The sequence below is a fragment of the Gopherus evgoodei genome, chromosome 13 (assembly GCF_007399415.2).
Source record: "Gopherus evgoodei ecotype Sinaloan lineage chromosome 13, rGopEvg1_v1.p, whole genome shotgun sequence".
NCBI lineage: Eukaryota > Metazoa > Chordata > Testudines > Testudinidae > Gopherus > Gopherus evgoodei.
In genome coordinates, this window is record NC_044334.1 from 21,448,436 (window position 1) to 21,461,709 (window position 13,274).

At 44.6% G+C, this 13,274-nt stretch overlaps 1 protein-coding gene across 2 annotated transcripts in view; it reads right to left on the bottom strand.

Moving 5' to 3' along the window:
- Positions 1-13,274, bottom strand: part of SLC5A1 (solute carrier family 5 member 1) — a 49,948-nt gene that overhangs the window by 19,535 nt on the left and 17,139 nt on the right. For both annotated transcript variants that reach the window (XM_030583338.1, XM_030583339.1), the window contains exons 3-7: positions 11,224-11,328; positions 7,998-8,057; positions 7,522-7,626; positions 1,497-1,602; positions 1,204-1,284 (exon numbers count right to left, since the gene is read on the bottom strand). In XM_030583338.1, coding sequence (XP_030439198.1) covers positions 1,204-1,284; positions 1,497-1,602; positions 7,522-7,626; positions 7,998-8,057; positions 11,224-11,328 — 457 coding nt within the window. The remainder of the gene's footprint in view (positions 1-1,203; positions 1,285-1,496; positions 1,603-7,521; positions 7,627-7,997; positions 8,058-11,223; positions 11,329-13,274) is intronic.

Consider the following 13,274-nt stretch of genomic DNA (forward strand, 5'->3'; position numbering starts at 1 on the left):
TCCCTGTATGTATAGATATATCTTCCTTCTGTATTTCCCACTACATGCATCCAATGAAGTGAGCTGTATTGAACACTACAATAAATTTGTTAGCCTCTAACATGCCATCAATGTGATAAACCTGCCCCAATAGAGGTCAACATTGTCAGAAACAAAGAATGTGCTGTGAAAACTCTCATTAGCAAGAAGCCCCACCGGCTTTCCTTCTCAGGTTGCTATGGAACTCTAAAAGATTCCTTTACACTCCACTGTCCTTCCCATTCCCCAGACCCAAGCTTCCACTTTGTCAGGTATAATATCTCCAGGCTCCCTGACCCAGGTAAGGACCAGAGGCAGCATCCACCTGATTAAGTCAATCTGAAATACTGTTTATTGTGAAGAAGGGGGACAGCTTCATTCAGTGAAAAGTTTACACAGAGGAAGTCCAGTTAGAAGCCACAAGGTAAGGAGGAGGAAATTACAGCCTCACAGGGCTTTACTACCTCCTCTTGATTAATTATGTAGCCTGAGCCCTAAATACCAGGGTTCTATTTCACAAGATGAACTGCATTTTAGTACCTACGAGATCTCATGGACACCTGGCCTCCTATTCACAACAACACAGGCCCTATTTTGGGGAGTTCTATAAGCTGTTATACAGGAGGTCAGAACAGATGATCACAATGATCCCTTCTTGCCTTGGAATCTATGAATCTCCCAGGGCCGGTGCTTCCATTCAGGCGACCAGCACCAGAATTTGAGGGGGCGGCATTTTGCCACCCTTGGCGGCAATTCAGCAGCGGGGGGTCTTTCCGTGCTCTGGGTCTTCAGCAGCAATTCTGTGGCGGGTCCTTCACTCGCTCCGGGACCCGCCGCTGAAGTGCCCTGAAGACTGAGAGCGGAAAGGACCCCCCCGCCGCAGAATTGCCGCCGACCAGGAGCGCGGAAGGACCTTCGCCTAGGGCGCCAAAAACCCTGGTGCCGCTCCTGGAATCTCCTCTACCATTGTCATTGGAATTACATCCCTATGGCAACTATAGAACTTAGTCAGGATGACAGGAGGGCTTAGCAATGTAGCTCTTCTCCATCCCTGACAAATACATGAAGCAACAGGAGTTCCTTAGCTGTTAACCTGTTAGGACTCGACAAAGCTAGATCTACTTCCACAGGACACTGGGGGCCTGTAGCTGATCATTCCAGCTCTCGTTCAACAGATTTACTTACCATATCCTGAGAGAATACAGGATCCCACCAGCATGATGGTCGTCTGTAAGGTGTCTGTGTAAATCACAGCAGCAAGGCCACCTAAAGGCAAAGAATGCCATTATGTGAGCCTCTCTGCTAATGCCTTCATGGGAATTGGCCTCTCCTTGACCTTCCATCTCTCTCTCATATGCACATACACCTCTCCCCTTTCATGCTCTCATTTCTTCCCATTTACTCCCCGCTTCCATTTTCATCTTTCTGGACCCCCTTTTAACTTGTTTTTAATGTATCAATCTGTTCCACAAACTCACCTGTGATGGTGTAAAGACCAGTAATAGCCAGCAGTATGATTATGGCCAAATAAAGATTCAACCCCATGGCCATTTGGATAAATATAGCTCCAGAGAATATATCTGCCTAATAAAAGGAAAAATGACAGTTTAGGGAATGCTTAAGATAAAAATAACATTTCTATTAGTATCTATTACTATCCTCCCCACCCCAAAGAACTGCACAAAAAAATAAAAGCACATGCAAGATAAAGACAAATCCTGTCCCCGTGGTCACCCAGACCTGCTTTATTTTAACTGCCAGCTGCTTTTTGAAGTTCACTTCTTAGTGTCTGCACTTCTTACAATAGTTCCCAGAAATGGATCAGTTATTCCCTCCTAGCCAAATCTGGCTACCCATCCCTCCAGACCTGTAAAGTTATGTATGGGGAAACAGTTCAGCAAAGTTCTTAAATCCCAGACCATGCTAACACCCAAGTCTTTTGATAATCTTTACATTATATCCAGGAAGAGTTTTGTTAAATAAAGACAAAAGAGCCATTTATGTCTTTGCTTTATGCTATTCTTCACACCTCACCTTTCCAGTTCAACACAGATGTTTGGTATGACTGCCCAGTTGAGGACAAACAGGAATAAAAGGCAACACCTTACTTAACACAAGTTCCATGAATATCTGTCAAAGTAATTAGCATTCAGCTGGCCAGCTGGAGAAACAGTTAGCTCTCGCGCTTGTATAAGGACATGGATTTTGCAACTTCATGAGTAAATCCTGGGATTTTAGTTACCAACACAGCTGCACCAATGCAAACTCCTAAAGCAGACATCATTTGAAATCAGAGTAACCAGTTCCAATCCAATTCATGCCTCACCAATGTAAATCATATCTCTGTTAGGGGTTGGCAAGTGCAACATGCTGCACCAGTGCTAAGGCGGGTAGGGGGGATTTTCCAAAGTGCCTACACGTCTTAGGAGCAGATGTGTCATTAAAAGTCATGTCACTGAATTTGTGCTCTCAAATCACTTAGGTGCTTTCGAAAAACCTCACCCTAAAATCGCAGGGCAGACAAGGCTTAAGAGAGATGTTTAGTCATCAGCTCTACTAGATTTTAGGGCAAACATTTATTCAAGGAACACAAAGAGTGCCATCTAGTCAGGTATTCTGCCACAAGGAGAGGGGTGATATAAGTCACGCATCTGGCTAATTGTGCCATGCTGTACATAACACTACTTAGCACATTTTACCTTTAAAGCTCTTTTACAACCAACAAGTAACATATCATCCTGACTCCCCAGTTAGCCAGGCAACTGACTATCATCCTCCGCATTTTACAAACAGGGAAACTAAAACAAAAATATTCAGGGGCACTCGGCCTAAGTAGCTGGGCAGATGCTGGAGGAAGAAAACCTCTCCCCCAGGCCACTGAGGAAACTCCTCCTTGAGACTGTCCCCCCCATAACCCCCCTTCACTCCTCCTGCCTTCAGGGCAAGAAGGAGACTGTGCAGCTGCAGATCCTCTAGCTCTGCTCCCACCACCAGTCACTGCATGCTCACATGCAAAGCCATTGTGGAGCTGAACTGTGCACCACACAAGGTGTGAAATACATGCATGGTCCCACCAACAAATTCTGCCCCTGCCTTTGCCATCTGCAGCCATGGAGGCTGGGGTTAAGATGAAGGATTTTGTAGAGTGTAATCCTACAGGCTAACTGTGAGACCATGCCCCTCTAGGGGAGAGGATTCCTTCCTGACTCTCACAGCAGATCAGCTTATGCCCCAAAGCTTGAGGTTCATTTATTTTTAATATTAGCTTAGTTTGCATGGCTACTAATATTACTGGTCATAAAATGATCCCACAAGGAAACAATTATTTAACATCCTGAGCAATACATAAACTCCTTGGATTTGCTGAACCACCTTCCAAGTTCACCTCTTCTACCTCCCAGTTACATTAATTTACTGCTGATATTTCCTTGTTACACCATTAACTCTCTTTTATGGATACCATTAAAACCTTATCCTAGCTCTGTTTTTTGTATGGAGAAGATTTAGTACATTCAAACAAAACAAGTCACTCCCGAGCTACACACATGTACTTCAGGAAACACTAGGCAAAGCTACAATGACATGAGTGTCCTTTTACAACTACCATTACAGCTAAAGAATTCCAAGGAACACTTGCAATGCATTTATTGACTTGAGTTTTAAATTCCTTCAGACTATGGGGGGGGCATCCAGTTTCTTGTTTCACCAGATACTTAGTCAGTTACTGGTCACCAATGCTTTGTTACACTGCAAGATTTTCTTAAAAATTGCCCATCTTTTCTACCACTGGTACAGCCCCACTGGTGACAGCAATGGTAGAAGCACTAATGGTTTGCAACTCCAACCCTGAAAGCTACCATGGGAACAGCTCACACAGCAGTGACACCATGGAACATACATACAATATGGGACATTACATATGGTGTTTGAGATTTTGCCCAAAGTGGCGTAAGTGAGGAAGCAGCATGTAAAACAGGCACCATGAATGCAAGATTCTTCTTAGTTGCAAATATAAATTGCATCAGCACTGTGACTCAAATTGTTAGGGGTGACTTGCTAGCAAGTGTAAGGAAAGCTGTCCTTTCAAAGCAGGATGACAAAAGCCCGAGGAACTGCAAGGCAGGGAAGCTGCAAAGGCAGCAGCCAGGGAAGCAGCATGCAAATCTCTTGACATCTCTTGGAATGTCTTGGCTCACATTGTGTCTGCCTCTGGCACCTAGAGTGACACATTCCCACAGAGCCATGTGCAGCTTGCTTGCCGTCCTGCATATGCCACCTGCAATGATGCCTAGATAGCACAACAGATGTATCTACATAAACGAAACCTCTTATGTACAAGAGCTGGTGTCCACTGGCCTTCTGTATTTATCCTTTTCCTGGTAACATGCTGGACTGATGGGCACTTGGCCACGCAGCATGGTGCGCTGCCCATGGCCAGATAGCTCCTTGCCACTGCAGCGGGCATACCTTCCGGCCCCTTGCTGTGCAGCAAATACATCTGAATTTCCACAGTGGTCATCACTGGACAAGCTATAATTGGAGTGGCATTTGGACTGTGCTGCCCCTCTTATTCTGGGGCATGTGGGCCATTCTTTGGGTTAGTGGGGTCCACAACTTCGTTGATGGCTGGTATAGCTCAGGTGGAACAATCCCCTAACTTACAGCAAGTTAATTTAATGCCTTTCCCCTCTTACACCACTGTACGTGATCTTATCCTTTTGGCCCAGACATGCCCCCTTTCTCTGCAGGGCATGATCTTTTTCTTTCCCCTGCTCCCCACACTTACACCTTCCTTTCAACTTTTACATGACTGGGCTGATGCATCTCAATGCCCATGCTTTGCTCAGTTACACAGCTCGGGTGTAGGCATAACTGAATAAGATGCCATTTACAGCACTACAGGATTTGGCTTTTTTGTGATCAAGATGCTATCCTGCACCTTCAAAGCTCTCTGCCTCCTCTAATTTCCTCCAACTCCTTCATTCTACCTCTCTCTCTTCTCTGTCTCCTTCACCCAATCTAGACTTTATGTTACACCATACGCTTGACGCAATATTAATTTGCACCATTCACCCTCCCCTTCCACCAAGCAGATGCTAAATACCCACCTATTCCATTAAGCATCACAGCTTTCTGTTTTGAGCTCTACTGTATCTTCCATAGCTTTAGTTTATCAGCAAACTGAGGGTGGTGTCTTGCACATTATTGTACACTAACAGTGCTTCATAACTAATAAGAATGGGGATTGAGTCCTAATAAAGAGAATACTGTGTACACATCCAGGGAAACACAACATGCAAATCAAACCTTCAGATCGTTCTTTAAGACAAATCCTGTCCCCTTTTCTACAGCTGCAGAGGGCCACAATGCAGCAGAAGCATTAGGTGCATTCGATATAGTGAAAAATTGTGAGGCACTCAGATACTACAGTAATAGAGGCCGTACAATTACTCAGGAGTCAGACAGACAGAGGAAGAGTGGTTCTGCTGTATCAGGAGGAGGGGCATGGTTTGGGGAACTTATGCAGGAGACAATACCCCCGAGTGCCAGAAAACAGTTCCATAGCGGCTCCCTATGAGTACTTGTGCAGCTCTGTTTGCGGGCAAGGTGGGATGATTGTGGGTGGAGCCAGACTGGGATCAATTGATCTGTTGCTGTACAGATCCACCAGCTATTGCCCTGCTCTTCCCTGAAAACTGAAGGTGCAAGAACATTAGGGGCAACTTCATTTTCAGGTCTGTAATAACAGTGAGTGAGTGGAGCCACTCCATTTGCTTGGGAGGAGGGTCCTTCTGCTGGAGTTGATGGAAATCCCCAATGCAGAGTATGATATGTAACTTGGACACACATGGAGGAAATTTACCCATAAAAAAGGAATTATTTTTGTGTATCTGGCATGTAGGTAGCAAGTGATGGGATCATATAAAACACAGAAATATAGATATAGGTTTTGGATTAGAACAGGGATAGGCAACCTATGGCATGAGTGCCGAAGGCGGCATGCGAGCTGATTTTCAGTGGCACTCAGACTGCCTGGGTCCTGGCCACTGGTCTAGGGGTCTCTGCATTTTAAATGAAGCTTCTTAAACATTTTAAAAACCTTATTTACTTTACATGCAACAATAGTTTAGTTATATATTATAGACTTATAGAAAGAGACCTTCTAAAAACGTTAAAATGTATTACTGGCACACGACACCTTAAATTAGAGTGAATAAATGAAGACTCGGCACATGACTTCTGAAAGGTTGCTGACCCCTGGATTAGAATGATGAGCCATTTATCTGTATGGATTCACTCTACATCTGCTAGAGTTGCAGGAAGAATACCATCCCTTGTGAAATGGATGCAGCATTTCCAATTACAGCTGCATACAAAAAGAGTTATGTTGACAGCTCCTCACTGAAATAAACAGAACGCAAAATCCAACTGGAGATTTCTTGATAGTCCCAGCCTGTTTAATCTGTAACCCTGATAAGAATCAGTTATCGTAGGAGCATGAGAATGGGAGCAAAAGACCAGGTCTTTTAGGTTAAATTGTACTATTATCACTCAGCTACTAGGCAGAGGGCAAAGAGTAAACTTCCATGGCAACTGCAGGAAAACAACAGATCCAGGTCTGCCTGACCTGTGGACTTGTATGGAGATTTAATGGTTTCAAAAGGGGAGGAAAATCACAGCTCCCTTCGCTACTGCTGTGCCCTCGTTAGCCACACTTCATAGCTCAAGCTGATCCACAGAAAGACACTCCTTCGCCTTCCCTTTCTTCCCTTGCTTTTCCCACTCCTGTATTTTCTAACCCCGTCTCTCTGTCTCTTCCCTCCATCTGCCTTCCTCTCTCGTTTTTCACTTTTGCTTCATTAATACTAACAAGTTGCACGTTCAGCTGAGGATACCGATGGAAGGATGAATGTGAAAGGCCTCTTTTCTCCCACTGGAGCCAAAGGGAGTTACTCATACCCTGCGGCAGGAGAATCTAGTTCAGGAGTCAGAATGGGAGACCCTGGGCCCAAATGATATATAGGAAGCTCTACAATTAAATACCTAAATGGGTGAGTGAATGTTCCTGGGTAAGAAGCAGCAATAGTTACCCTTGGAGGACAAAGGCAGAGAACTGGGTACTAACTCTAATATCTTGGAACCTTCTCTTCAGTTTCTATCACTGACACCTGAGATGGCGCATACTGTATAGTACAAGACTCCAGCCAGCCTGACTTGTTCCAGAGGGGAACACACGTGGAAACAAAATCCTGGAAAAAGAAAGCTAAATCATAACCACCCTCTAGAGAAAGAGCCCCCTGGTATAATTCAACAGTCACAGACACACAGAGCTGTAGAGCTGATTTGGATGGTCAGCACTGCTAGATGGACGAGTGACAACATGGAAACAATTTTTTATCTGAGACAAGTGAACCAGACAGGTAGAGAGATTTCATACAAGTGTAAAATAATAAGAGATAGGAACTTCACTTAGAACAGAGGAACTGGAAAAGCTTAACTCACCGAGATCTTGGTGAAAATATAGAGGAGCAGAGAAAGGATTGACAGATATATCTGAATCCGTCGGCCGCCAAACCGCTTCTTGAGATACTCTGGCATCGTCACCACCTGCAGAAGAAGAGGGAGAAGAATTCATACTACGAGCAACAGACACAACTATTATAGTTCATCAGTAGGCTCTGCCACCCAGATACCACACTGGTAAGTGCACTAGAAATTAAGAAGGCCAAGGAGCAGGGGCCTCCAAGAAGCACAGAAAGGCAGAGTCAAATGCTGCTCATCTTAAGATCTCAAAGACAAAGAGACCTTGTTGTTTAAATATATACAGACATAACATATGTAGCATGCCTGACACATTCAGGTCTCTCTTGCCATTGAGAATGGTTTTGTGATGGTGTTAGACCCACACACACACAACAAAATGAAACAAAGATTAAAACACGGAACCATAAGAGATATAACCTAGTGTCCATGCTTACCCCAGCCTTGATGTAGATGGGCACAAACAACCAAGCAAGAACAACCACAAATATCAGGGCCTGTAACCAAGGAAAGAACAGCTGAATTAGCCTCTGGTCCTGTCACCAGCATTTTCCAAAGCCACGTATCAGGCTGAATGCCAACTATAAACATTGCAGTGAGTAAAATGGTGGCCAGCCTCATTCTTTCTACCTGTCTAGCATTTTACGGCTGGAACTCCAGGGGTGAAATCTTGGCCTTATTGAAGTCAATGGGAGTTCTGCCATTCAGTTGAATGGTGCTAGAATTTCACCCCAGGTGTCCAACAGAAGCACCTGAGGAAGAGTCCCCCACTGCAGCAGACCTAATGGAGTATCAAAAAGACCACTGCTTTGGCATTTGCCCCATGTCTTTCCATCGGGGAAATACATTTGTAGTGTGTCTAACACTGGTCTTAAACCTTCCTTCTGTTGCACTATCCCACTGCAGCTCCACTACGGTAGCAATCACCAGAGCATTAGTGTACTCTGGATGCAGGCATTTTAGCCACTGTTTCACCCAGCCTTGCCAAGAGCAGGTGTAGACAACATGATGGTTAGAATACCAGCAGCCCACAGAAGCCTTTGTATGGTGACAGATGACTATTGCTACCACCAGGAAATGTTAAGAAAGTCTAGCACTGCCCCGGCCCCCTTTACTTAGTCCCTCGATCCAGTCTCCAAGCAGCCACCAGCACAGGAAACATTCCATCCCCAAACCCAAGTGTGTTATGATCATGTCTCATCTGTGATTAGCTTTGCTAGCCTCGGGTGTTGGAGAGTGGAGCTTACTTCCATACCCTTGTCACCGATCAGACTAGCCCACTTCTTTAGATAAAATGCAGGAGTAATTAACTGCCTTCTGCAGTGCGGTTCAGTTATAGGATCATAGAAATGTCAGGTTGAAAGGGACCTCAGGCCCAGCCCAGCCCCATCCACTGAGGCAGGACTAAATATACCTAGACCATCCCTAACATCTAACATAAATCTCTCTTGCTGCAAATTAAGCCCATTGCCTCTAGTCCTACCTTCAGTGGACAGAGAAAAATTGATCACAGTCCTCTTTATTATGGCCCTTAACATATTTGAAGATTGTTATCAGGCCCCTTCTTGGTCTGCTTTTCTCAAGACTAAACATGCCCCCCTTTTTTTTTTAAATTTCTTCACAGATCAAATGTTCTCGAATCTTTTATCATTTTTGTTGCTTTCTTCTGGACTCGCTCCAGTTTGTCCACATCTTTCTTAAAGTGTGGAGCCCAGAACTGGACACAGCACTCTAGCTGAGGCCTGCTTTTGAGGTGGCTGTGAGAATTATAAAGGATGTACTATATTCTCATGTATAGAATTATAGACTGTCAAGTATGGTAGCTCTGTTAAACTATATACAGTATATTCTGTGCATCAGATATTTTGTTGTAATCATAAATTATAATTTTTCTGACAATGTTAGCAACTTGTTTTATGCAGAGCTGTGCACATTCAGACAGATAAATACAGGTCAAAATGCTGCTCTCAGAGCTGCGTGCTAGATCTCTCATCCTCACGCTAGTTCTTTATTGCAGCTCTGAAGTTCTGCACATATATCAAGCACAGGCTATGCTAGAGATATTGGATCCAATTCTGCTCTCTTACACTGGTGAAAATCAAGAGTAACTGCACTGAAGTCAATAGAATTACACTGACACAAAGCCAGTATAAATGAGAGCAGAATCGAGTCCACTTCTCTTTTTTGGTAACAGAATCAGTGTGGATCCAAGAGCAGCATTTTTCCTGTGTATGTTAGCATGTTTATCAGTTCCATTGTGTTGCAAGTATTGCAATGAGCAAACTAGCTGGCTTGTGTCTGCATACATGTAGATGTATACATAGGCATCACTATCCTCTACTGGACAGAATCAAGACGATTCAACCATGTGTCTTAGGCTGCATACTACTATCAGTTAGGAGAGAGTCTCCCCTTTAGCTCAAGCAGTAGAGTCCTGTGCTTATGAAAGAGGATCTGGATTCTATCCCTTCAGATGTCATGAAGATCCAGTAGCCTTGGTATGGAGCCTGGATTTGTTGCAGCAGAAAATAATAAAAGGTGACAGCTAAACTAACTGATTCCAATGTGTGCATTTCTCTCAAGTGAGCTTTTACTCCCTTCCTCATGCACAAAGAAGTTCAGACTATATGGGGCCGTATTTTATACCCAACACACAATTCTATTTTTAAGAAAACCTAAGGAGGGGCTTGCAATGGAGTGCAACAGTCAGGGGGCACAGCCAATAATTATTCCAGCGCCTAAGGATCCAAGGGAAACAACAGGGCTGGATCCCAAGGATTGTGCTCATCCATGTTTCCCCCCTCACGGCGGATCATCCCTGAGCACCAGGTAAACATCAAAATGCTCTGCAAGGAGCTGACCTCCTTGTAGCAGTGTCCCCAGTTCCTCTCCAGGGCAGCAGTAACATGTGATGAAAATTGCACCTTATGGCCAGCTGATCTAAGAGGGGAAATACAGCATAAAGGCAGTGTTCCGCAACTCCAGCATCTCCTCCTTATGCACATACTAAGTCCATGGAGGGCTACAGATAGACTGATTGGGGAAAGGAGGCACATTATCTTACCCTTTTCTAAACCCTTACGGCCCTTCTGCCAATTCCAGGCAGTAGTTGTAGTCATTTTAATCAAGTGAGGTGTTTGGTTATAGGCAGGATCTGCCCCCAGCAGGCTGAGAACAGAACACCATTGATAGCAGATTACAATGTAGCCTCTGAACTCCTTTGCAGCTTCCCCTTAGTGGGAGGGGAATGAGAAGACAGAGGAGAAAAGGGCTCTTGGGATGAAGAAAGGAGTGAAGACAACATTGAATTCCTCACTGCTGGGAAGAAAGGAAAAACGATGACTCCCCCCAACTCCTACACACCAATCTCCCAGAAAAATTATGCAGAGGTGGTCATGGTTTCCTAATATAGCAATGGGCTTTTCTTTCCCCACTAAATGGACTGGAGATGGAAGTGGGGAGAGAGGCTGGGGGAATGGGAATCGACACCAAGTGTTCTTGTGGTGGGTAGTTCTGCCAGTCGTCAGCCCTGAGGGAGGCAGGTGCTGCTGGGTGAGGGCTCTGACAACATTAGAGTGAGCTGGATTTTTAGACAATGTGGATTCACCTGGTCTCTTTGGATACCCCCGAGGTTACAATTTTATGTAAACGTGTACCACTTACGTTCCATTCGAATCCTCCAATGGCGATTCCTCCAATCGCTCCTGTGCCTGCTAAGCCCACAAATTGCCCACTGCCAATGTTACTGGCAAACAGAGAAGCACCAATCTGGAAACAGAGAGAAGAACAGACTTGGGTCATTTATCCTGGGCTCAGGACAAATATCTTAAAAATCCGTGCTTATTTAGTGTTTTCAGACTTCCTGTGTGTTATCACTTAGGGATCTGAGTGCCTGACAACCTTGAAGATCCCCCAATATTTTCTCCTCTTAAAACCCAACATTGCAGCCATCACCTCTACAAGCAAGGAGGACATAACAGGATGTTACATATTAACTCATCCAGAGGGGAAACTGGTGAATGATAATACTCCCTCCTCCACTGGAGGTGAGCACCTAGCCTCCACCCATACAGAATTATGACTCTTTGGAGAACTTGTCCAACTAACACATGGGTGATGTATTCCAGAATGAGCAGCCTAGGGTCTAGGCCAGAGGCTCTGGCAGCTAGGGTAAAAGGCTGATGTGATATATCTAACCTGCTCCAAGGACAAGTGGCTGATTGCTCAAGGAAAATCAGATACAACTCTTTGGATTTAAGATCCAAAAGCCATTAAGGCCGGCTTGTGTCTCCAACAGGAAACACACTTTTTACATTTGGTTTGCTTTTGTCAAGGGGGCAATAGGTTAACTGAATTAGATTCTTGCAGCTGCTATCATAGGTACAGCACTGCACTCAAGGGCATCTGCAGTACATGTGAGAGACGGCTGATCAACGATTTGCAAATGAGGAATGTTGATATCTATGTAAACATTCTGTATTGATCCCACAGAGAGAGCAACTGCTGATTGGAGAGATGCCAAAGAAAGACAAAGAAGTTAGTGCTGTATTAAAAATAGGCAACAGAGATTCACAGGAGGGAGATCATACCTAAAAAGTCTCATTCTTCATCAAACAACTCAGAGACAATGGAAGAAGATGGAGAAAGAAGCTGTGAACATAATTTCCCTGTACTGAGAGTTTTGGAGGCAGCATAACACAGCAAACCATGATTTACAAGATCAGGAACTGAAGTATTAGGGGTCAGACGCTTGAATGGGGAGGGGGAGAATGACTGGCTTGGATATTGCAAGCAGAGGGTACACATGAGCTGCAGTGATTAGAAATTAAAAAAAGACGGTCAGTGAAGTGTTTTTCCCCACTCCTATTTGTTCTTCAAGATCTATGGGAGAGACAGAGAGAAAAGGGAAACTGTAAAAAGAGAAAATAAAGAAAGAGGGGGTCTGAGTACTGACCAGTTGCTACTGCCCTTTGATAATTAAATATAATAATCACCTCTCATATCTAATATAGGCCATTCATGTTAAAGGATCCCAAAGGGCTTTACAACACGTATATAGAGATCCTGTTATTAACATACTTTCCTCAGGAGTGGCGCCAGGGTTTTTGGAGCCCTAGGCAGGGGTCCTTGTGCGCTCCTGGTCTTTGGGGCACTTCGGCGGCGGGTCCTGGAGCAAGTGATGGACCCGCCGCAGAATTGCCACCGAAGACCTGGAGCGCGGAAGGAACCCCACAGCCGAATTGCTGCCAAGGGCAGCAAAATGCCAGCCCCCCAAATCCTGGCGCCCTAGGCGACCACCTAGGTCGCCTAAATGGAAGTGCCGGCTCTGACTTTCCTCATCCACTGTATAGTCAGTTGGAATAAGTTTACATATCTATTGTAACAGGGAGAGATACTCCTTGTCTGCCACTGAAGGAAAGGTTGTAGGGTCCTGGGGGTCTGAAAGTAGGGAAGGCAAAATCCCCAATCACCACAGTGAGCTCTGCAGTGTCACAACAAAAAACAACATCTTCAATCTTAACTTCAATCTTCTTTTCTGAAACTCATGTGGATAGGAGGGGGGATTTTAGTATAGACATTAGCTACTGAAAATGAGTCTTATATTAGTGAGGATATGTCAAAGCCAGGAATACAAGCTACAGCTCTTGACTGCCAGTCCTGTGCTTTAATCACTAGATAGTCTTCCTCCCACATTTTATATGCAAAATATTCCA